Genomic DNA, 24,138 nt, shown 5'->3' with positions numbered 1-24,138 from the left:
GTTTCTGCAGAACTTGTCATTTCTCACTCTGAACTCATCCCAAGTTAGATGTGGAGTTGCTCGCCCGCAGCAGTGATTTACCACAGTAGCAAAGGATTCAGATAATGCTTGTTTTGTTTAAAAATATTTCACGGCCATACAGTTTGTCCAGAGATAATTAGCCAACCGTAATCTGAACCATTTTCACTCTTGTACTGTTCATATCATACCTGCCGTTGCTTATGAAGATCTTTGCCATAGAGGTGTAGTTCTTATACTAAGACATCTTCAATCCTTTGGTTTGCCAGAGACACACACATTCGTCATCAGAGGCACTGATAAGCAGGATATATATTTTAAGAATGTGCAAACTATTGGAAGGAGGCGGGGAAGAAGGATCAGGGCGTGCCTGTGAGATTCTTCGAAACTTCAGAATAGCTGCAAACTGCCTCAAAATCATCTTCAGGAAAAAAAAAGAGATCTAACTGAGAAAATTTCAGCCCCAGACTGCTTGGTGCCCATCGTCATGTGTACGTGGAAACCAAGTTATGGCCTTAGCTGTGGTGGTGGGGCTTTCAGAGCCTGCATGTTTCTAGAGGGGTAATTACCAGCTGCGGGAGCTGCTGTCTGAGTCCTGGGCCTGGTAACCTCTGCACGAAGCTGGGCTCTCCCTCGGCAGAGTACAGCTCTTCCATAAGCTGAGAACTTGAAGGGAGGGGGGAAGAGAGTGTTCCTGTGAGCAGTGAATGCTGTGCCTTGAAAGGTTTCTGCCGCCTGCTCCTTCGAGGTTACTGCTTCCCCCAGACAATAAGGAGTTTTTGTGTTGTAGATTTATACACAGCAATTGTACCTCATTAGTCTGGATTTATGCTACACAGACCAAACACATAAATAATTGAAACCTTTCAGAGCTGTGTGAAATCCTCAGCCGACTTTAAAAGCAGTTTACCATTTCAAGGTGCTGTTTAATCCCAATCTTCACTAGTGATTTTTCTATTAATCTTTTAATCGCGCTATGCATAAAAAAAGACTAAACATAGAATTTTATCAGCTTTAATAACAGTGTTATGCAAAATTAATTTGCAGCAGCAGCAGAGGGAACTGAGGCCTTCTTAAGACTTTTGTGAGATTTTGTTGGTCAACTGCCAGGAACTATAAAGAGAGAAACCTCATCTCGTGTTAAGAAAACACAAATTGATTTTTAATTAATGAATTTTTGATGGTATTAAATAGTTGTATTCCAAGATATACTTTATTTTTTTCTAATGAAGTATCTGTGAGGTATCACCGTTGTGTGGCTGTTTCGCATACCTTGTTTCTGTTACCAGCATTTATGCTATTTTTTTCAGTGTGAAACTTCTAACTCCTGAATACAATTCATTCCTTTCATGTCAGAAGTATTTTACAATACAGTAAATATTGGCCCCAAATGGACTTCTTTAGGGCCACGCACCTAGCCAGTCCTAGGCAAGCATAGCAACTTCTGCTCTTGTCATGGTCCAGGAGCCACTTGGTCTTCAAGCATCTTTGTCTCCCCAGTGTTTGTTAATCTATGTAAAGTCACTGCTCTCCAAATTAGGAGCACAAGGTAAATATTTTTACCAATAATGAATAGCTTTCTGTATTTTGAGCTGTTTCTGAAGCATAATGCTCTGTGCAACTAACTCTCAATTGGAAAAGTTGTTTCTGCCAAAGCAAAGCTCGTTTCAGAAATTGCCATTTCTTGTTTTCTCGTTATCTTACAAACTTTCTGATGTTGGAGACATTTTATGCATTTATACAGATGTCTAAATTTTTAGTAGATTTTTCCTATAAAAACATGGAACATTTTTTGCACAGTTTCTGTTCATTCTCAGTAAAATCAGACACATTTTGCATTTCAACTTTCAAATCTTGTTCCAAGCATTTTAAACAGTCTGATTGTATGGAAGTGGGGGCTGTATTAATTGCAAATAGGCTAGACATCTGTTCACTAAATCGGAATAATTTCTTATGTCTGAATTTTGTTTATCAGTGTTTTACATGAAATCATCATGATTTCCTAGGGGAAAAAAATGGATTCTGGAATTGTCTGTTTGTCCATTAGAAAAGGCCCCAACTGATTCTTGTTCAAGACACCCCAGTCTTGGGAGAGGTTGAAAAACTGGAGGAGGGAAATTGTGACCTGCAGTTACAAGTGTTCTTGCAGTTTTTTGTTCTGCACGATCAGATGCCGTTTTCATCCCTGTAAAGTTCCTGCTGTGCTGTAATTTAGGGTAGAAAGAGATAAAATCCATTTTGCCTTCCATGGCAGTGCTGGTCCAGCATCACCAATCCATATTGGCTGCTGGCACAACACCATTGGGTGGCAGTTTGCTTTATTAGCAGAATGTGCCATGGTACTAAAGGAGAGCACCATCAGCTTATCCTTAATGTGGCAAAATCATTTTAATCCTTTATTTATGTTAACTTTTTATCGTGCACTATTGCAATTAGGTTAGATTAATGAAAGGCAAATTCCAGCCCCTACATTAAAATAAGGAGGGGAAAAAAAAAGGGAGAAAGACTTCCTTGTAAAGAACTAATTAGTATGTTTGTTTATTTAGACTCTAATAGCTTAATTGCATCTTATCTTGCTATTTACAAATAGGCATCATTAAAGAATAATGAGCATGTGAGGGAAAGCGCAGCGTTGATACCAGCAGCAGATGAGACACGGGGAAAAGGAACCTAGCTGAAGGTTTGGGGGGGGGAGGTTGATTTATATAGTGAACACAGAACCTTCTTTTTCAATATATATATAAAGAGGATTTCCAGCCATTGTAGTGATTAGTAAGATAGATGTAGGAGTGGGTGGGAAGGCTTCTGGCTGGCTGTGCCAGGCGGAGCAGGTGCCTGGCCTTTTGCTGGAAGTGCGTGCAGCTCGGTTGCGTCTCTGCTTTGATGTTGCCTTGTTCTTTTGAAAGCTGGATAAAAACCTCGTGCAAACTCGTGGTCCTTTCTGTACTAGCAGGGTGGTACCCTGTTCACTGAAACTAATGTTTTCTTTCTTTCAGCTCTGCAATGCAGAGCATCTGCACGTCGGATCAGCAGCAAATTCCCTGGGATGCTGAGGGGAAGTCTGGAGCTTTGGGATTCTTCCGCGAGGTGCTGGAGCTTGGTGCCGTCAGCACACTTTCTCCTAATATTAAACTTCCAGATAAATCTGAAGAGAAAAATGCAATAACAAACATTCTCAAATCGTTTATAAAAGGGCCTTTCATTTGCTATCCATTCCAATGAAGAGGCAAAATTAAGGGGTGTGTAGCGAGCTCTTTCTTCCAGGCAGAATTCTGGTGTGGCAAATGAATTCTGATCCTTTTCATTTTGTAGATTAATTTTGGCCCTGATACTGACTCATTTGGAAAGGTATTTCTTTCCTCTCCAATCGGTGAGCGGTGCTAACTGGGAACGTTTTTAGCAGTCTCACAAGAAATTATCTGAAGCATTTTCACTGATTATTCCGTTTCCCCTCCCCCAGTCTTGGCATACAGCATCTGTCATCTGCTCTTTGAGAGTTATCTTAGCGATAGACAAAATATTTTTAAAGCTGGGATATTTCAAGATTTTTATTTTCTATATTTTTGTCAGGAAAGCTGCATAATATTGCAGATTTCAATCAGCTGCCTGTCCTACCTTCGTCTGGTGCCTGCCGTTTTAGGAAGCAGGGGCATTACGAATAACTTCACTGCCTGAATTCAGTGCACTTTAGTTAAAAGCCAGTGCTAAGCGCATTGTTTTTACACAGACCAAAACAGAGGCAGCAGAAGTATTTAACTCGCAGCTGTTCCATTTTCAGCTCGCAGAACTGTGGGGCGTATTTTTTCATTCATATTAATTGAATTTTTAAGTGACCTTGTACACGTATTGATTTGAATTAAAATTTTCTACATCAAGGACAAGTTGGCATATATCCTACAGGCAAAATATTAAAAAGCCAAGCGCTGTCTTAACAGGGTATCGACAGAAGAGGTTGCAATTTAATGGGAGAAGTTGGCTTAGAAAGGAAATTGTTGCCTTTTTTGTCGCAATGGAAAGGTATCCTTTCTGTCTAGTGGGGAACCTTCGTGCAGTTGGTATCCGTGGCAGTGCAGGTGTGTGTTATGCCTGTTAGAGCAGGGTGAGCCTTGACCTCCAGCACAGAGCCCTGCGCTCCCGGAGTTCAGAGCAGAACACTCTGATTGCTTTTGTATCAGAGCCATTGGGTTTTTGTTCCCTTCTTTCAGGTGATCTGTGGGGATGCAGCTCTGCAACCAAAGGTGTACGTTACACTCCATGCACGTCTCTTTGGTACGTGGGCTTTGGTTGCCTGCATTCAGCAGACATCAAAAGAAAACTTTTGGCTAGAAAACGTGATATGTAAAATGTGGTCAGGGTGAACAGAAACATTACATCCTGAAAACAGTTAGGAGTCTTGATTATTAGAGGGAAAAATGAAAGGTACCTCATTTCTTGTGTACAGCAGCAAATGTGCTTTATCCTTTAAAGAGCTATGGGGCATCCTTTTGCCTCCCATGTGTAGCTGCATCGTCCAGCCTGGTGATAGTTGTTCTTTGTACTGCTTGCCTCAGTGTTTCTGTACTGTTAAAAGTGATGAACTGTAATTTATCAGAGCTATGCTTCTTCTACATTTCTTGGGACTTAACTCATGTACTGTTCCTGTTATTCCTTTTGATACGATCCTGCCACAATTGTCAGAAAGTCCTGATTTCTCTTCCAACCTCTATAAAACCTATAGGAATTCCACGCCATTCCATTCCATGCAACAGCAGCACAGAATAGGAGAGTATTCTGTTTCGATGCCAGACTGCTAGTTCACTGCTAATACCGTGGTGTGAGCAGAGATTCCAACACTAGGGAACTACTCAATAGGGAACTCACTCTGAAGTGTTTCTTAAGGGCGGCTTTATGCAGCTCTTCCAGATGCAGGAGATGAGGGAAGGCAGTGACCCTGCTTGTTTGGCATTCAGCAAGTGGGCCATCTGAGCTGCTGTCCTGTTCCAATCTGCAAAATGTGGCCTTTCAGTTTTGCATGATGGATAATAGCTGCGATCCGGGTAACAGTGACAGCTTCTGAAAGTGAAAAGTGAACGGCTGGAAGGCTGTGAAAACGGATGACCTGTGAAAGGCGGTGAGCTGATGCAGAAGCATTGCGAGAGGATTCGTGCAGGTCAGCCTGGTGGGGAGGTTTGAGGGCAGCGGGATGTGCATGCGAGCAAGCTGGAGTGCCAAACATGGGACTTTCCAGTTTGTTACGTGTGACTACTAACTCTGAGGATTTTCAGGAACATCCCACACAGGCTTCAGAGCAACTTCATCCAAGTTTTTTTTCTGCCTGGCAGCAATATGAGATATGAATGCGGAATGCAGGGGAAGAGGAAAGAAGTGAGCATCCACTGAAGTGTGTGAAGGGAATGAAAATAGAAAATATTACATATAGAGCCGTGTCTGGGAGTTTGTGGGACTGCCTTTTTGCTCTTCATTAAGAAGATTTCTGTTTTGTTTAAAAAAATTTTTCTCCTTTGAATTTTACTGTATATAATTGCACAGTGTGAGATTGAGTCAGTTCTCTCAGTAGGCATGTATCCTAGAAAGCTGCTGCTCTTACTAAGGTAGAAAAGAGTAAATAAAAAACCAGTTAACTCTGAATGTGCTGACAGCTTTTTTCAGAGTGTCTCCACTTTCTCCTCTTGTTTCTAATTAATGATGTTGTTACGACAGAATAGTTCTTCTGATTCCAGCAGTTGATCAGCAGCGTAGAGCAGCTGCATCTGGGACTGTATTTTTAACGTAGCTGATACACTGCAGAAATACCTCTGCTACTTTCCTTTACTTGCAGGCCAGCTAGGTCTTGTTACAGAGTATCTCAGTAAATGCCACCTTTAGGCCTAAATTCACAGCAACTGGGACCTCATAGGGTTGCCTGAGAACACTGGGTAGTTCCATACACTTCCATGAAGTCCCAGTGTGATGGAAGAAAGTAAGAATCAGGAAAAGCTATTTGTGCTGTGGGCATAGATCAGGCCTTGTTGCAAGCTACCCTATGTCTGCAACATATTTTTTCTTCAAAAATTTCTTCTGGCTTGCTTTTTTCCTTTATGTTTCTGCAAAATCATGCCTGGCAGCCTGTCATCTTGAAGGCTGTCATTGACTTCTTTTTCCCTTCTCTTTTTCTTGATCTGTCTGTTGTTGTCAACTCATCCTTCCCTGTTGCTCTAACTCTTCTGGCCTGGAGTTGCTTTCTCCACATCCCACACCAATGAGTTGTCATCACTTCTTTTTAGGATCCGTAACTGTCCTGCTGTATAGTTCTTTAAAATGGAAAAGTGGTATTTACAGCAGTTTGGGCGACTGTTCTAAAAAGCCCTGTGCTGTCTCTCCATTCCTACCCCCATTTCCCATCCTAGCCCTCTGTCCTCCAGCACAGTCCATCAGCGTTGGCATCGCCTGTTTTCTGCTGTCTGTGTTCCATCACTTCATCCAGTTTAGATGAACACATGCGAGAGCAATCATCTTCTTACTGCTAACCTCAGCAGATAAATCCATTCCCAAAGAAATCAGTCACCCTGCGTCTTTATTGATTTGTTGTAGATTTTTCCTTTTTAATTTCTGCTAACGACTACTAGCTCCCACCTTGCTGCAGCATGAGTACCTGGTGCTGACTAGGAGACTAAAGAGCAATTTTGTGCTCTTGAGGATGAGTGAAAACTCAAAATAATATTTGTACAGCAGAACACAAGGACAAAATCCGTACTGGACATTTTAACAGTAATGAAGTATAAGTTCATCTTTGAATGTTAAATTGATTTTTAGATTAAAACATCTTCATTATTGTATTTTTGTCGATACTGTAATTTAGGCTTATTTCTGCTGTTACATTGTGACAGACCAAGATGCTGCTTTTATTGTTTGCCCTTTGCAATTACTACAGAAGAAAATGAAACCTTTCAAAGTGTAAGATTTTTACTGTTGTAGCTGTAATTGCTATTCTCCCACTCTTTTATCTTGTAAATATTTTTAAATTCTTATTGGACCTAAAGTGTTTTACATTAAGCTCATGGCATGCTTTTAAAAGCTAGCATTAGAAGAGTCTGATTCTTCTTTCAAATTATTTTCCCTAAATGGACTCGCATTGGAGAATATAGAATACACTGAAACTAATCACATTTGCTCATTGTTTTTGACAAGTTATTGAGTTGTGTTGTTTATAAAATGGAGAGAGTTGCCTGGCTGTGTCGTGCCTGCGCAGGGGAATTCTGTGAATTCATACATTTTCAGTCGCAAATGAATGTTTGTTCTGCGCTTTATGGTCTGTCTCTTCCTCATAATGTGCACAATGTTTTCAGATCTTTTATTTTGTTCGGTCTGTAAAATATTGCAAACTGAAATTGCATCAACTTAAGCTGTTAACATGATGGTCTTGTGAATTCAGACGCCATTGGCTGTCCTTCACCTTGTTTGTCCTTCTCTTGTTCTTGACAGGTTACCTTAGGAAAAGTGTTAAAAGTGATAGTGGTGATGCGGAGCCTCTTCATTGACCGGACAATAGTGAAAGGATACAATGAGAACGTCTATACCGACGATGGCAAGGTAGGTTATTGTATATCCAGCAGCGATCAACTTTATTTTTACCTGATATTTAAATGTCAGAGAGAAGGAATCCCATCACGAGCGTGCCGGAATCACAAAACTGTCAGAAGAGTTTGTGGATGTTTTGCAGGGTTTGAATTTATCATGCTTTCCTTGGATTTTTCATACCCGAATGTCTGATTTTCTCTGAGCTCTGATGCTCTTGCTTGAATTTCTAATTTATCACCTTAGACCCCCAGTTGCCTCATTAATAGTGTCTACTGAGAAAACATTTTTTCAGTGTACCAGCACATCAATAGCCCAAGGTTCACGTTTCTTTTTTTCTGAGAGCTTTTGGGAAATCTTGGGCTAGCTTTGTGTTCAGCTTGATAAGCTCAGCCATGAGAATCACTGCTTGGTAGTCCTCAATAATTTCCTTGTCAGTATTAGCTCGTCTTGAACAGCAGCTGCTAAAAGTGAATGTTCCCTGTTTCCACGAGGGCTTTGTTTCCTCAGCCACTCACCCTGCTTGAACCCCTGCATTCCTCCTGACTGCCCGTGCTCCAGATGGCTGCCTTCAGCCCCAGCCAGGGATGGGAGCTGGTGCCCTTGGCTCGGGTTGTTCCTCCTTTCAGGGTGAAATGGTCTCTGTTACTGAGATAGCAGGACACTCCAGTGCCAGAAACAGCACTAAATGCCTCCATGTTGCACATTTTCTCTCTGGAGCTTTCTCTTCTGATTATGAAGCCTATTAAAATACAAAGTTCATTATATCAAGATGAGTACTTGGCACCCATAGGCCATGTTATAATGAGGTGAGACTTTTTTCCTTTCAGAAGTGATAACTGTGTTTTAGCGCACAGCAGCACGTTGTGTACTGACCCAGGGTTCAGCAGCTCGAGTCTGAACCTCTGTTCCCCAGAAAAGGCCAGGAGCTGATCTGCTGAAGAATTTAACACAGCTATATTTCCCTGATGAGAGATTCTCACTTGAAGGGCGGAGGATTGGCCTAGGGAAGAGTAGAATAAAAACGGACCAATTTTTGATTTGCTTTGCTCAGATCTGCAGGCTTAAATACCACTTTGCAGCAGAAGCAGTTGCCCCCTACTCCCAGCATATCAGCATATAAATGCAGACTAGAGCATCAGCCCCTCTTCACCCCGAGTTCTGCTGGGAAGTGAAAGGATAGCCTAAAAACCACTGACACTGCTTGGTGGCTTCCCAAGCCACATTTCATGTGGGTGTGCGCATTTTCTCTGATGAAACCAGTTTCCTTCGAGGCTCCCTTGAAATATAATTATGCTATATGTGCTGAAAAGATGAGTGAGAGTTCCTTTGCAAAACTCAGCATCTGGTGTGGAGCTTCTGTCTCGCTCCAGGTTAGCTCTCGGGAGAGCTGTGTTCCTCCGCTGTCGTCATCTGAGAGCAGTTCTCACCACGGCTGGCTTTGGGCACGGGGCACTGACCTTTGTCTATGTCCATGGGGAGCAGTTCTCTCCTCCTGAGCACCTCTGCTAACACCTGGTTTGCCTTCTTGCTTCAAGCAGTCTGCAGAGGAGGCTGTTCTCTACTGACTTACATTTCTGCATCCTGAGCGGGGCAATGTGACTGCTCCCACAGGGCTGAATGAACCCGTGTCTGTTTCGTGGCAGTTGCTATTCCATTGGGCCATCTCAAGGCTGGAGCAAAGCTGAAGGTCTGCATTTTAGGTATAAATAGGAACATTTCGTCTGACTTCAGTAGAACTGGAGTTGCAGCCACTTAAATCATGAGTAAATTTGGCTTGGAAGATTGAATAAATGCGTAGCTTGCTAGTTTTGCCAACTGGAGCACATATTGACAAACAGTGGGCTCCCTTTTTTTCCACTAATTAACTACACTGGTAATTGGAGTATAAGAATAAGATAGTGCTCTTGCAATGATTCGCTTTACTTTATTGTGCCTGCTGGGAATGAGCGATTACAGTCAATTGCAAACATAGTCCATTCCAATTCCTTCTCTGTCACAACAGCTGCTGTAGGGAAAGTGCTCCACTGTTCTAGCTTCTCAGTTTCCAGCCTGGTGCTGGGAGGGAAGCAGTAGCACTCAGAGGCTCAAAAAGGTATGAAGGAGATCAGTGAGTATCCTCTTCGTTAGATAATAAAAGTACAGAGAAGCCTCAGGGTCGCTGTAGGGGGTGATTGTTTTTCCCGTGAGCAGTTTGCACAGTAATTGCTGATTTGGGGGTTTGCTTTTGTATTTGTAGGGAGGCATCATACAGTATGGCAGTTCTGAAGCTCCTCTCTTGTCTGTAAGACATGCTGAGGAAGGGACACTGGAATAAGTCGTAGCATCCTCTCACTTCTCTACATGTAAATAGCTGAGTGGTGGTCTTCTGAGTAAGCCTCCTAAGCCCACGTATCAAAAGATCCTTTAAGTAACAAGAATGAGATTCTCTGGGGGGGGGGGATTTCTCAAATGGGTGAGGTTTGGGGCAATGCAATGTATTCAGCACTATCCAACAGAAGAAGAAACGGCCATCATTGGGAAACTGGATGACAGCTCGGGCAGTCAGTGGAACGTGCCTTGTGAGGCACAGAAGAGGAAAACACAACTCGTTTAGCAAACTTTGCATTTCTGGGAAGAGAAGGGAAAGAGCAAACAGGAGAGGTATCGATGTCCTCCGGTGCATTAGGCAGGCAGGTCTAGAAATAAAGCAAACACGGGTGTCTCTCAGAGCTGTGGAGCTGCGCGTGGCGGTGTGCTGAGGCACAGCTAGCAGGGACACAGGAGAGCTGACGCTGCATTGTGCAGGCTGCTCCGGGTTGCTGTGCGCTTAGACGTCGGAGTGCCTGCATTGACAGGAGCTCATGTGAAAGCTTCCCATGCTTTCTGCTGTTCTGAAGTCTAGTTAAATTGGTTGGTTGCTTTCTCTTCCGGGCTTAAATACTTTCAAAATGAAGGTAAAAAAAAAAAAAAAAAAAAAGTAGCGTTAAGCTTTCCGTGAGTAAAATAAGATACTGCACTTTGGTGTTTTATTTTCCAGCTTTGCTTATGTAGACAAAGCGTCAGTGTGTTTCTTAAGTGCTTCATGTACTTCTCTCGTGAATTATTCACAAACCCTGCAGAACGTGTCTTTGCCAGGTTGCCAGCTGCATAACTTAGACATTTTTGGTGACACTTTGCAAAAACAATAGGTGAGATCTGGCAGCTCTGTCACGCAGCCGGCTCTGTGTGCTGACTGCTCTGCCGCTCTCCTGCTTACTGTACCAGCCCATTACGTCCACCCCATACTGATGCGTTTTAATTAGCCCTGTAGCTTCAGCGATGGCACCGTGCCACCTTCGATTTCAAACTCTGACATACTCATTGTGCACTGGAATTTAACCGTGGATAGTAATTAATTACTAATGTTGTCCCGATTCCTGAATAAATGAAGCTGTGCAGCTCGCTCTTGCAGGGCAGGCTTATCGTCAGCTGAACCATTAGTTAACCTAGTCTGCCAATAAGAGTAGGGATGCACTGGGATTCTTCTGGCATGGTAACACCCTGCTTCTCTTTGGATTCGGATACCACCAAGCACCGTGGCAGGGTGTATTTGGAGTGGGTGCTTAACATCGCTGCCTAGCCAGACTCCTATTTCTGCATCTGTTCGACTTCACTGAAGATACATAAGTGTCTCCGTTGAATTATCATGTTAAGGAACTGAGGTTATGTTAATGCTGTGGCTTCATTAATTACCCCATATCAATAAGAAAAGGCAGCTTTTAGCCTCCTAGCGTAAGAGAGGAAAAGAAATAGTAGTATCAAAGGAAAGCTTCAAAGACAGCCGGGGCTGTCTCTCGGGTAATTTCTGATCCCCGTATTCTTTCCACTTCAAAGCTGGATGTGTGTGTGTTTGGGCGAAGGGGGGGTTGAATCCGATTCCTCTAATAAGTGTTGGCACCGGACCTGTTTGATATTAGATGCAGGGAACATTCTGATTTGTTATCGCCTTTGAAATCGTTCAGATGACCTTCAGAAAATGGCCTCTCGTTACTTATGCTGGGGGTGGGTGGGGAGAGCGGGGTGCTGGGAAAAAAAGCCCCAGTTTAATTCGCATGCAGAGGATGCCCTGAAATTGTGCTTTCAGCAGTTTTTTAGTTACAAATGTGTGTCTTGATTGAAAGTGAAAAGTTGAAGAATAATAGACCTGTAACGACGCATTCTTTAATCCGCCTCTGCCTTAATCCTCTGGCTGGGGGGAAAGGTGGTCAGTCATTGAGGATTTCTGCGTGTGCTATGGGGAGGGGCTGGTAGCTCTTTTTTTTTTTATTATTTCTTTTTTTCTTTTTCAACTCGGATACCACCGTACCTAAGAGACTTTCATTACTTTTTCAGCTTTCCAGTCTCCTTGTCAACTAATGAACATTTCAGAACCTGTTGGACTCATCTTAATGCTTAACGCTGCATCTGAAGTGGACTTTTTTTCTCAAATTTTGTTAGATCTTGATCTGCCTAGAGAGGATCCCCCACTGGGTGCGATCACTGGAGATCAGCAAAACCATGTATACATTCCAATTATGGCAACTCTTTCCAAGCAAGCCCAAATGTACACAAAAACAGCTTAAAAAAAATCTGTATTCATATTTTGTGTTCAAACGTAGACTTTTCCAATATGGAAATGCGATGCTTCCTTCCCTGCAGGCACAGGGCTGCTGCTCATAGGAGCGTTGTTGGTGTTCAGGTTCTTGAACCCACCTTTAGAGCCATACATGTGACGTTTTGAAGGTAACATGCCTTAGGGTACTTCTGCCTCCGGCTGACCTGGAAAAGGCATCAAGACATCAGCTGCCTTTTGTCTCACGGCAAGGTCAGCACTACTAAGCCTTGACACATCCATCCAGAAGTGATGTTAAAAGTCTTTAACAATAACACCCATCCAGGCGGAGGTTTGGAGGCTCAGGAGTCACTTCTGTGCCAGTATTCTGAAGGGAGCCACGTAACAGCATTAGTCTTAAAGGAATGGGAACTGGTAGCATTCTCAGCCACTTGCAGTACTGCAGGTCAGGTTAAGATAACTGGCTATGCTTTATAATACAGGAGGTGAACCCAGCACGGTGTTGCTTCTTTTAAATCCATTTCTTTTAAGGTGTAAACTTGGCACAGTGTGTTTAATACCGTGCTCTATTTATTCTCAGAGTTGTACATTTACCTTGAGATCTCTGATTTACATTTTTAGCATCATTGGCCATATTTTAATAAAATAGATATACAAATAATGGAATGACTAAATAATGGAATGCAGGTTTCACATGGGCATTTAAGCACATTTCTCCAAGAAAGCCAAAACCATTGTACGTGTCTATTTCACCATGATTAAAGGTGAATTTGCAAGTGAGGACCTGCCATGTGACCCAGGGGTTTTCTGCACTTTAGAAGAAACCTGGCTCTAATGAGTGAAGCTGATGGTTTTTCTTATCCTAGCGCTGCTTTCCGTGGGCACATTTTTTCTTTCATCTAGATTGACTCCGAGGTTAATGCTGTAACAAACACCTTTCCTGCGGAAAGTTTTGCGCACTAGAAATGGTTGACTATAGTGGTATCTATAAGACAGAAGTGATTTGCAAGTCAGGGGTTGAAGGAAATTCTCCTTTTCCTGCTTTCTCTTCCCTGCTGCTTTTCTGTGACAGAGTACAAGATATTCCACGGGGCTGGGCTAAAAGAGCACCAGCACATCACTTAGAACTGTCCAACGTGCGAGCCATTTGGTTGTTTAACAAGGGCAGCATTACCTTCTGCTTTCTGGGGTTACTAACATTTGTTTCCTATTCAGCTGAGCACACGCTTATGCTGTGGGTGTGTGCAGTTATCTGCAGCCCTGAGTCTCTGCCAGGGTGATTCTGTCTGCGGATGTAAATGCAGTTTCCTAAGGGATGTTTTATTTAGCCCCAGTAGAGCAGCGCTTTGGCTTAATTCAGCTAAACGTTCTTTGTGTCATTTGTAACTGAATCACTTATTCAGACACAAGGCATCAACTGAGTGAGAATGCCCTCATTTTAGAAACAGACCGGAGCTGATGAATATTTGTGCGGATCAGCCGCAACCTCAGGCAGATGAGGATTTTTTGAAGGAAACACATGAATTCAACAGATCTTATGTGTATTTTTTATTGAAACTGTAATGCACTATGTTCATTTTTCATTGCAAAACAAGTTAACTCTGATGTAATTATTTCCCTTTCTTAAATTGCAGCAGGTAAGATTGATAGGTCAACCGAGAAGTAAGGCTCCATAGCTCGCTTTGCCTACGCTTTGAGTTTAAGCAGCTGCTTCCATTCTTTTTCTTGGTAATTACATGTAGTAATCCATAACTTTGTTTTTCCTATTGCAGCTTGACATATGGTCCAAATCCAACTATCAAGTTTTTCAGAAGGTAAGTGCCACATCGTTTCTCTCTATGTAACACACGTAAGAGATTGTTAGGGTTGGTTTCAAATAAAAATCCACCATTTATTTCCCATCACAGTTGCAGTCAGTGGTTTGGAACGGGAAGTTGGAGGTTTCACAGCCATAAACTTAAAATTTGCTGAGGAAATTTCAAGTACTGTCTTTTTGCTTTGAATATTTTGAGGGAGGAAGGGAGGTTATTTTGGACTTCATTTAGTTGGATTCATTCTTTCTAGTTGCCTCCCTCTTCTGGAAAGTCGGTATCTTGGTATTTTGCTGTTTTCCAGGCAGGGAGGAGAAGATTCATCTTTGAAGGCCTCTTGTCAAAATGCTGCAAGTTCAGATTGATCTGGGGTTAAATTCTTCTTCCTTATCTTCAAGCCACAGTTCAAGATGCCTGAGTCTCCAGCTAGAACACTCGCTGCCTTTCATCTGTTTCTGTAGTTTCTGTAACAAATATGGGGCAGGGACTCTAAAGGGCATAAAAGCAGGGGTCAGAGTATGGCATATTGGCTCTATTTGTGCATCTTTCTTCCAAGACTTCAGATGCAGTCAGAAGCAAAGATGTTTGACCTATGGTATTAGCCTGCTAGAGATCAAAGGACAGCTTTTGGGGAGGCTCTCCTCCCTTTGGTTGCTCTCCCTCTCTGCCTAGCATTAAAGCAAAGTGTTGCTGTAGTCAGTTCTTTACTCCAGAGATTAGTGGATTAAATATTCTTTCTTGTTTTTTTTTCTTACTCCTCAAAAATATTTTGTGTCAAGCAGGGTAATCCAGTGGGAAGTAAAACAGCGTAAATCTTAGTAAATAGTTTATCAGTATACTTTTAAGTAATTTTTGCATTGGAAAAAAATTAAGATTCTGTAATTAAGCACATCATCTCAATTTCCCCGTGTGTGTTTTAGACTGTGGTCTCATTTGAGCGTAAGGTTGTCTTCCTGGGTGTTTTTCTTTAGAGTAACTTGGAAGAGTTAAGTTATATTGCAGACTTTTGTGATAAATGATGCAAAGTCTTGAGGTTTTCGTTACGTAACTTTCTCTACATGAAAGATAAGCATACAGTAAGTTGACAGTTTGCTTTGGCGTCCAGGTTAAGGACTTGGAGCATAAGTCCATAGCGTGAATTTCAGGTCCAGGTGAGAGCCTTCAGATAGAAGGGAGAGAGGTCGGTGAGAAGCTGTGAAATGGCCCTCTGACCGCTGCCTACGTGACAGCATTTTGGATCCATAAGAATCTTTATTCTCTAGTTCTAGTTAATAATAATTTCACTAACGTGCCTTGGATGGTAACTCAAAAATGTATCGAGAGAGAAGATGCCTTTGTATCATTGCCTGTCTGTGTGTACATAAAATAAGTGACTGATCTCTTGCTAATCCTCTCACATAATGTGACGTGACCTGACTGTGAAGTTCCTGTTCTCCAGTTTTCTCTCAATAAATAACACCAAATGCAAAAATATTTACCAAAAAAAGGAAAGTCTTACAGGAGAAAGGGTTGCCTTGACCCAGTGGAACAGCTCTGTCCTTGTATACATCATTCCAGCAATGTCATTGCCTTTCCTTGGGCAACCTCTCTTTGGATCAGTTCTCAGCGTCCCTTCAGTTGGGGGGAATACTTGCTGACTTCACAGGAGCTATTGCTGGGTTGGTTATAGAGAGCTCTGAGACTCCTGCATGAAGAGTCTGACAGAATGCAAGGTGATGGTGCTTTCTAATCAATAGATTCTGCACAATTGAGCTGGTAGTTAAATAAGCTGAAGCTGGGGCTGAAGTCAGGTTTTCAAACAGATGTCAGAAAATGCTGTAGTTCAGCATAGTAAGTTTTCTCTCAGAGGTGCTGTGTTTGGTTTTCTCTTTATTCTCTGAAACTGCGCTTGTATGCATTTAGACATCCTGGAATAACTGTTGAGCAGTCGCAAAGCAGAGGAAGTAGTTAAAATAGTTTTAGGGAAACTATTACATTCTGTTAGCATTGTGGTGCTGCAAGATCTTCACAACAAATGTTTTTAATGCGACAGAAGAATCATCAGTAAATATATCAGAGGGTATTTCTGAACCTTCCTGAAATGTTTTTCTCTTGGCAATCAGCAGTACCATGACATGGGAGTGCTGTATGAGAAGGAAAAGTATAGATGAGTAACCAAGGAGCCCAGGCAGCCCCTCCAGCCCTGCCACCTGGCATGCTGTGAAGTCACCCATCACTCTGAAGGGCAGGGACGTTTCTCTTTAAAAGCCACACCGAGTTCTCAGACTTTGCTTTCAGGGATAATACAGCAGCATCTGGAGCTCACAAGATACCTGTCTGTGGGAGCTGCAAGCCTGTCAAAATCTCACAGGGCTGCGGGATGACTTTCCAGGTTAAGGACCAGAGACCTCTGATCTTCAATCCAACCCTGTCAAGTGATGCTAAATTTGTCCTGACTTTTGTTTGCAAGCGCTGGCTGTGTCAGCATGCCTTTTCTCTCTCTCCTTATTAGGCAGGATACTCGGGTGTGTATAATTTGATGGGGGACAGCTCCCAGAGGGCCCATTACTGTTCAAGTGTCCGGTCATTCTGTGAGCTCCCCAGAGTCTTCTTGAGTCTGGTCCTGGGGTGAGTAAGCTTCGCAGCTATTGAATCCACCAGCAGGGTTAGCTTCAGAGAATAGAGCTGGGAAATAGGAGAGGGGAGGATGAAAGGGCAGAAGCACAAGGAGCGGTGAAAAGGTTTTCAGCCTTCCATATTTGTCTGGCATTTAAACTCGGCAGGAGTGGCAGCTGTTTTGATCTCAGACCTCCTTATTTTAACACCTCGCGTGTCTTTGTCTGCTAGCACAAGAGGAGGAACAAAGCAGGAAATCAGCAACTATTTTGGTGCCTAAATCTTGGGAAGAAAAACGTACCATTCCAGATTGTTGTGCGGAGAATTAAAATTATATATATAGATTGAATGTGGAGAACGGTGTCATATTTGTAACTCTGCCTTCAAAAAAAGAGTCATGTAGTGCAGCAGAACTGCTCTGAATGGATCAAAACTGTGCTGCTGGGGAGACGGTGTCGGACATTAACTGTTTCATTTGCCAGCTGCTCGGTGAGCTGCTGTGTGATGCTCTCGTCGGGGCCGGTTGAGTCACACGTAGGCTGTAAGCTCGTTGATTTCTGTCTGATGCCAATCTCTTATTTTCACCTCCGTGGTCTCTCTGTTTCGGCGTGCTTTCCTTTTCGGTTTGATTGCGTTTTAACCTAAACTTTGAGAAGCTATCGGTGCCTATCCAGCTGCCGGGAGATGTGTGATCCCCAGGTGGAGCTCGGCGCACAGTCTTCACCACTCCAAGGGCATATAAGTATTGTAATGTATGAAGATGTATTCTTGTCAATAATCTCAGAATAAAATCACGTGTAAAATGAATGCATGCATGAGACAGCTATCGGGCTATTGATGCTGTCTGCTCAAGGAGAGGGGATGGACTGTTCCAGGTCACCCACATCATTGCTCCCCTGCACGGTCAGCGCGTGGCTGCCTTCAGGGACCGGCTTAGGTGGAATAAAATCTGTGACCCAGTCGGAACGAGCAGAACAAGCAAAATAAATGCTTAAATGCTGAGCTCTGAAAACAGCGAAGAAATCCTGTGCTCCACAAAAGTACGGCAGTGTTTCACTGAGCGGGGTGTGGGGAAAGGTGTGTGAAGGATTTCCATGGCATTAATCTGTCATCCTCCCCGAGCCACCCGCTGATTCCCTCCAGGGAGACTCCACTGCGTACCTGGAATGCAGGCTGAGTAATGGGGATCCTTGGAAATGAACAGAGGCACTTGTGCCATTTTCCATGGTAGAAGAGGTCTAAACACTAATAACATAGTAACTTTTTTTTTCTTTCCACGCTCTGATTATCCTCTGGAACTCATTGCCATAGGCTGCTGCTAAGGCCGTGAACTTAGTGGGGTTTACAAAAAAATTAAAAAACTTCCTGGGGATTTAGAGAATCCCTTTATATTAGATTGAGTTCTCAGTGCTGCACTCAAGGGAATAAACCAATAAGTAAGTTGCAAGCAAAGTTATGACTCTTAAGGGAAGTTTTTTACCTACGCTTGGAAAGCACATCCAATAGCAATGAGAAAATATTAGAGCAGAGAGACAGCTTCTGTGATTCAGTCAAGTGAAACGTTCTTACTTCTCTGTTCTGTGTTTGTGCCAGATATAGCTTCATACATCTATGGAACCTCATCTGCTGCGCCGCAGGTCCTTGATTGTGCACTCCCTACAGCCATTAGAGGAAGCACTTGTTCAGCATGCCTGGCCTTTGAGCTGTAGGATTCTTTTTTGAATGAATTTTCAGCATTGCAAATGTATGACTGACGGTGTCAGCCGGGGCCCAGCAGTGCCATTGTGCAGGAGCTCAGCAAAGCAGTGCTCTCGAGTGGCTGGGGCAGTGCTGTGGCAATGCCTGGGGTTGGCTTGGCAGAAACAGATCCCAGGGGTCGTGCTGGCTGCTCACCACTGAGCTCTGCTCTCAGGAGCCCTTGATGCACGCAGGGAGCTGGTGGGCACCTGGCATTACTGCCCCCCCCCCCCCCCCACAGCACGGAGCCCCTGGCAGCAGCAGGAACTCAGAGCCCTGCTGCCCTGCTGGGGCTGGGTTGCTGTGCAGGAGGGGTGAGGGCGGAAGGTTTAATTTGCACAGCGTGGCGGTGAATATTAGGTCTGATCCAAGATCGCTCTGTTCCGTATTCCCCGTGCATCTGGGGCTCGAGGCCAGGGAGCGGAGATGCGTTTCAGAAATGCACGTTTCTAATCGGCGTGGAAACAAAAAACAAGGAAAAAAAATCTCTCAGGCAATATAATGAGCTGTTAAGAAGGGAGGTTCTCTTGTTCGCATTGAAAACAAGACTGGACCTCAGCAAAGCAGAATTCCATACAGCCCAGGACAGCTTAGGGTTGTTTAAAAGGAGAAGCCTGAGAGCATCTCTTTGCCAGAATGTTTTTTCTTGTCCCTGAAGTGTTTTTTGCTCTGTCTCGGAGTGGGAGCACGCTTAGTTAAACAATAGCTGGTCTATTTAGCAAAATTGTGGCTTCAGGAGATTGCTTTTTTTTTTTTTTTCCTTTGGCAAAGATGCCAGATGCTTTTCAATATATGAATTGTGAGATATTGAGCTCTTCTCTGAGATCACTTGAAAATCTATTTCAAGGTTCAGAGCAACAGCTATCCTAATCAATTTGTGCTGTTCTGAGCGTGTTCCTATATAAAAAGAGGCAGAGAAATTAGAAAGTGACAGATAACTGAGATAGTGGGTAAGATATAGCAATGAAAGTGAAGTTAATAAAATAAAGTCCTGCAATGCACAGAATGTCATCCTGCACCCGGAATAAATTCATCTGTGATTCCAGCTTGGCTGGAACAAGAAGTGCGTCCCTTGGATGCGCTGGCACAAATTCCGTTTGTTTTGCTTTGCTTTGCTGTGCCGTGAAATCATATTGCCATTAGTAAAAGCTCAGCATTGATTTTTTTATATTTTTTCTATTATTATTAAAAAAAAAGAAATCTGGGACAATTTATGCTTTCTGTCATCATCTCTGTTCTCTCAGCGGGTGTTAACTCTCCCTTCCACCCTATGTGCTGCCCAGCGTGTCCTTCTCCCCCCTCTTTTCTGCCTGACATCACCTTTGCTGGTTTGATCCAGGGGGGCTCATTCCCTTATCCCCTTCCTCAGACTTGACACCCACTTTGATCCGGTGTAGAAGCACTGTACAAGCGATTGCTTGTGGTAGAAATCGCCTCCTTTTTGTTCCGAAGACGTGATTAGTGTTCTAGCAATGCTGGGTGGCTTTCATCTCCCTGCGGAATCTCATTAGCTTTACATTACAATGGGAACAGCATATGTGCAACTTCCCCAAAGTGGCCAGTCAATTTAAATTTGTTCATAAGAGTATTTTTAAGCAACTTTCTACATCTTCAATGCCGAGAGAAAACAACTTTGTTGTTCGGCGAAAAAAACGCCGTTTGTTAGAAGTAGCAATACAGCAGAAGGAGAGCGGCTGCTCATAAATATCTTCAGAACTTTCTATTCTTTGACATGTCTGGTGCTATCCTATAAAAGCACCGTCTTAAAAGAAGCAGCTCGCGTAGCTGGCGGGACTTGGGGTGCAGTCATTTCCAAACGCCGCGTGAGTTGCTTGAGCGACGTGACTGACTTGAGTTACGCCGTGCTGCTCATGCATAGTTAATGCTGTCGTTTTTTGGATGCGTTGGATGGAAGCATATAAATAGCTTACGTGGATCGAGGTCCGTTTGGGGAGCGTTTTTATGAACTCCCCTGGATGTGCACAGTCCCTGTAGCTTTTTCCTTCCAACCATCAGCGTCCTCCATCCTTCTCCTGGCGGCCCAGTGTCATGCCAGCAGGCAGGCATGTGCAGCAATGATGGGGGCAGAACCTGCTCCTAAAATCGTGGTGTAACTTAGAAGCGGACGTGGTGCAGGATTGACTGGCGTGCATCATGTTCTGCAGAGGAAGGTTGGTGTGCATCGTGTTCTGCAGAGGAAGGTTGCAGGGCGTGAAGGAGAGCCTCTCTGTGCATGGTGCTTTCAGGAGTGCATCTTCTGCAGATTCCTGAGCAGCCTCGTGCAGGAGCCCCCCTCTGCCTGCAGTGAAATTCAGAGCGCTTCGGCACAGTTTGCTTTGCTGAATTAGACTAAATGCCAATTAGGAACAAATAGAGGTAGTTGGGAAGAGCGCTTGTAGTTTCGATTCACGCTTTCTCACTCGTAATTTACCGCACTTTCCAGCCAGGCCCTGGGAAATCTATAGGCAGCGCCTGAGAAGAACGCTTCATCTTCTTGATAATTACTGATGAGGAGCATAAATAGATTTACAGGTGATAGGGTGCAGAAGTGCTACTGCCTTTGTTGTCTGAAGTCTTTAATAGCACAGCCCAAAGACTTGGGCCGATGAGTTCTGCCCGAAGCCTGTAACCGAGCTGTTGGCTGCTGCAGGATTTTGGGAAGCCCTAAAGCTCCAGCTGCAGGCTGGGCACTGCTGGGGAGCTGCCCCTCTCCTGAATCACTCAGCAGCAGCAGTGACAACCACAAACCTATTGAACCATCGCTTCGTTCTGCTGTTATTTCAGTTATTTTTGCTACGACAGCTTTATGTGTTGTTTCTATTCTATCTCGCTCTAATTCCCAGATGTAGGATCTTGTTATGGCTCTGTCTGGTAGATTAAAAAGCTTTCTATCAGGAACCTTTTACTAATGCAAGTAGTTAGAAACCATAATCATATTAATTGATTCCTGTTTTCGGAGGAAATGAGAGCTCGATTCCTATTTGCTCAACGTAAGCAACCTGAAATAGATCTATAGAATTTAAATGTTTAAAGTATTCACATTAAAAAAAAAAAAAAATGCAGAACAGTATCCTCATTCTTCCACTAAAATGCGGTCACAAGTCAGGGCATTTTTTAATTTTTTTTCTCCCCAATAAAACAGACCAAAATCAAAGCTTTGGTTTTCTTTTTTTCCTTTTTTCTCCCTTTTTTCCCCTTTTTTTTTCCCTACTTTTCCTTCCTTCCTTCTTTTCCTTCGCCCCCCCCCCTTATTTTTTTTTTAACTCTTGACCTCTGCCAGGAATCTCTAATTTAGCCACGTTACTGTCTTTTTTTTTCTTGAAGAGTTCAACATATGTTAAAGGAATAGATTCTCTATTTAAAAATGACCAGAGTGAAAAATGGGAGCATCTAAAGAGAAAATCAAAGTGTTTTCCTCTGACATGACTTGTTCAGTAACTTTGCCTGTTTATCATTTCACAGAATGTGTGGGATTTCAATCACAGAAGCACAGGTTCTGCTCTTATGCTGTAGGCATTGGAAGCTAGATGAATTACTTGATATGGAGGCTTTTATTTTAATATGGTACTTATTTTTTATTTTTATTTTTTAGAAATTTCTCTCCTTTTAACAGTGGTAGAGATGATCTCTTTGGTCCCTTCTGTCCTTCAGATACCTTGCAGAGCTGAGTCCTTATTTTGGTGTTGTTCCATGTAGCATAGAGCTGGCCGCCTTCCTGCATCGCTTTGCTCACATTGGCCACCAGTTTACTGACTTGATTAGCTTCTGCCATGTGTTTGAATTTCCAAAGGTGTGTTGATCTCACGGTGTGCCCAGGAAGTTAGTCATCTTGGTTGCTATGGCTGACTGTTGTATGACTTTGACAGTGGGAATGGAAGGCAGCTGGGAAAAGCTACCCAAAATTTCTTTGAGAGCGTCTTGGCAGTCGTGTAACCCTTGGTTTGCTACTTCCCTGTGGAATTTATTTTCTTTTTCTTCAAAGTAACACTGCTTTGTCTGAGATGCCGAATGAATGAGGGTGTGTTCTTCTGTCTGGTACAGGTGACGGATCATGCGACCACTGCCCTGCTGCACTACCAGCTGCCTCAGATGCCCGACGTGGTAGTCAGATCTTTCATGGTAAGTGGATTTGAGGATAACTAACCACCTCCAGACAGATTTCAGCACGCTGACAGCAAATGGCACGAGACAGTTGTGATGCAGTCATAACTTCACCTGTTTAACCAAGCTAGACAGCAGAGATCGACCGTAATTCTTTATATCTCACACCTGGGTGAGGATGAAAAATCTTTCTCAGTACCATGGGATAGCTGGTGTTCAAAGGTTGCACTGTGCACAGGCACTCTATCAGAAGCCACAGCATTTGCTTGGTGATACCAGTTTGCAAAGCTAGTCTGGGTCACCTCTAAAGACAGCAGGAAAAGCTGCCCCATGCTCCTTTACAGTCCACCCCTTTCACACTGTGTTCACTGTGCAAGGAGTCGGGATCTGGACATGAAGTCAGCTCCAAAGAAAATTCCCCGTGAGTGGAAACTCACAGTGAGCGTATTCCAGCTTGCTTGTCTGTGTGCCCAGCACGGCAGGGGATGAGGGTTACTGATGTGAGTGAAGAGGTGTAGAGGCAAGAATATGTCATCAGGAAGACTCCATGGTAGTGCACCTCCTTGTGGCCCAAACCTGGTTCTTGATGGTACGTGCTTGGTGCAGCAGCAGGTGGCTTTCAGGGCAGAAGAAATGCTTGCTGAGGTATTCCACTGTTATTGAATAAAAATAATAAAGTACTGCTCTAACTTCATGTGTAGATTTATCACCTTTAATTCTGCTTGTATTTTGAATGTTCTTTGTGAAATACACTTGTATGCAAGCAGTCCTGGTAGTCACAAGGGTTTATCATTGAGAATTCCTTCTACAAAGATGAATTTTGGCAGTGGACACGGCTGCTCTTCTCCTCGCTGCAGTCTCCCAGAGGAGATTTTGGGGAGAGATTTTCTCTGTTCTTCAGACTTTTTAGTTCCTCTATTGCATTACCCCTTCACTTGGAGCAATGTAATTGAGACTTGTTAGAATCCACCATCTAATTTTGCCACAGGCAATCTGTGGGTGTGTAAGATAGTATTGCTTCTTTTATGTCTCTCTTTTCCAATACGTAATTTCAGGTCAGACTCGCTTACCTGCTGTGCTTGTTTCTTTGTTTATTTAATAAAAAGGCCGCTGAGATGAGAGATGCGCGGAGGACGTTTCCCTTAGAGTGCATGTGAGCACGGCTTTCAGAAGGCGAAAGCAGCTCTTCCTGGTCAAACCCATGTCTCAACACATGTCTGAAAATGGATGTTCAATAGACACGGGTGGCATGTCTGTGTGAGCCGTGGGCCTGCCTTATTGATTTGGCAAAACACTGCTAAAAACGTTAACGAAGCAAAAACAGATGTACAACAGAAGTGTCAATCCATTCGTCCTTTCACATGTCAGCTGTGCAATCCGCATGACAGCGTGTGCCAAAGCCCCAGTTTTCTGATGGCAGCGAAGAACTTTTTTTTTTTTTTTTTCCCTTTCCACAGATGCCTCAAGTGCACAATTTAACTTATTTGCTGTTTTTGTGTTTATGGTTCAGAAAATTCGATTTCTCTGTTGTGCAAGCAGAGTCCATCCGAGCTGAAGTAAATAACAGCAATTTACTTGTAGTGTTCTGTTGCCCCTGTCCCTGCACTTAGTGCTAAACCCATGGAAGAGGCAGTTCTTTGGAGGACAGCTATTGACAGCCAAAGGTTTGGTTGCTGGAGAGAAGCTCTGATGAAGATGGAAGGATTTGTTTCAATAAACTCCTCTGACCTCTTCTTCAGAGAACAATTT

The 24,138-nt window shown here is 43.3% G+C and overlaps 1 protein-coding gene across 1 annotated transcript in view; it reads left to right on the top strand.

The window, feature by feature from the left end:
- Nucleotides 1-24,138, top strand: part of MED27 (mediator complex subunit 27) — an 81,484-nt gene that overhangs the window by 56,066 nt on the left and 1,280 nt on the right. Inside the window, exons 5-7 of the mRNA XM_021413747.1 lie at nucleotides 7,480-7,587; nucleotides 13,918-13,959; nucleotides 22,330-22,407. Of these exons, the coding sequence (XP_021269422.1) occupies nucleotides 7,480-7,587; nucleotides 13,918-13,959; nucleotides 22,330-22,407 (228 nt within the window). The remainder of the gene's footprint in view (nucleotides 1-7,479; nucleotides 7,588-13,917; nucleotides 13,960-22,329; nucleotides 22,408-24,138) is intronic.

The sequence above is a fragment of the Numida meleagris genome, chromosome 16, assembly GCF_002078875.1.
Source record: "Numida meleagris isolate 19003 breed g44 Domestic line chromosome 16, NumMel1.0, whole genome shotgun sequence".
NCBI classification, from domain to species: Eukaryota; Metazoa; Chordata; class Aves; order Galliformes; family Numididae; genus Numida; species Numida meleagris.
The sequence above is the reverse complement of the archived record's forward strand: the minus strand, read 5'-3'. Positions and strand labels throughout refer to the sequence as shown.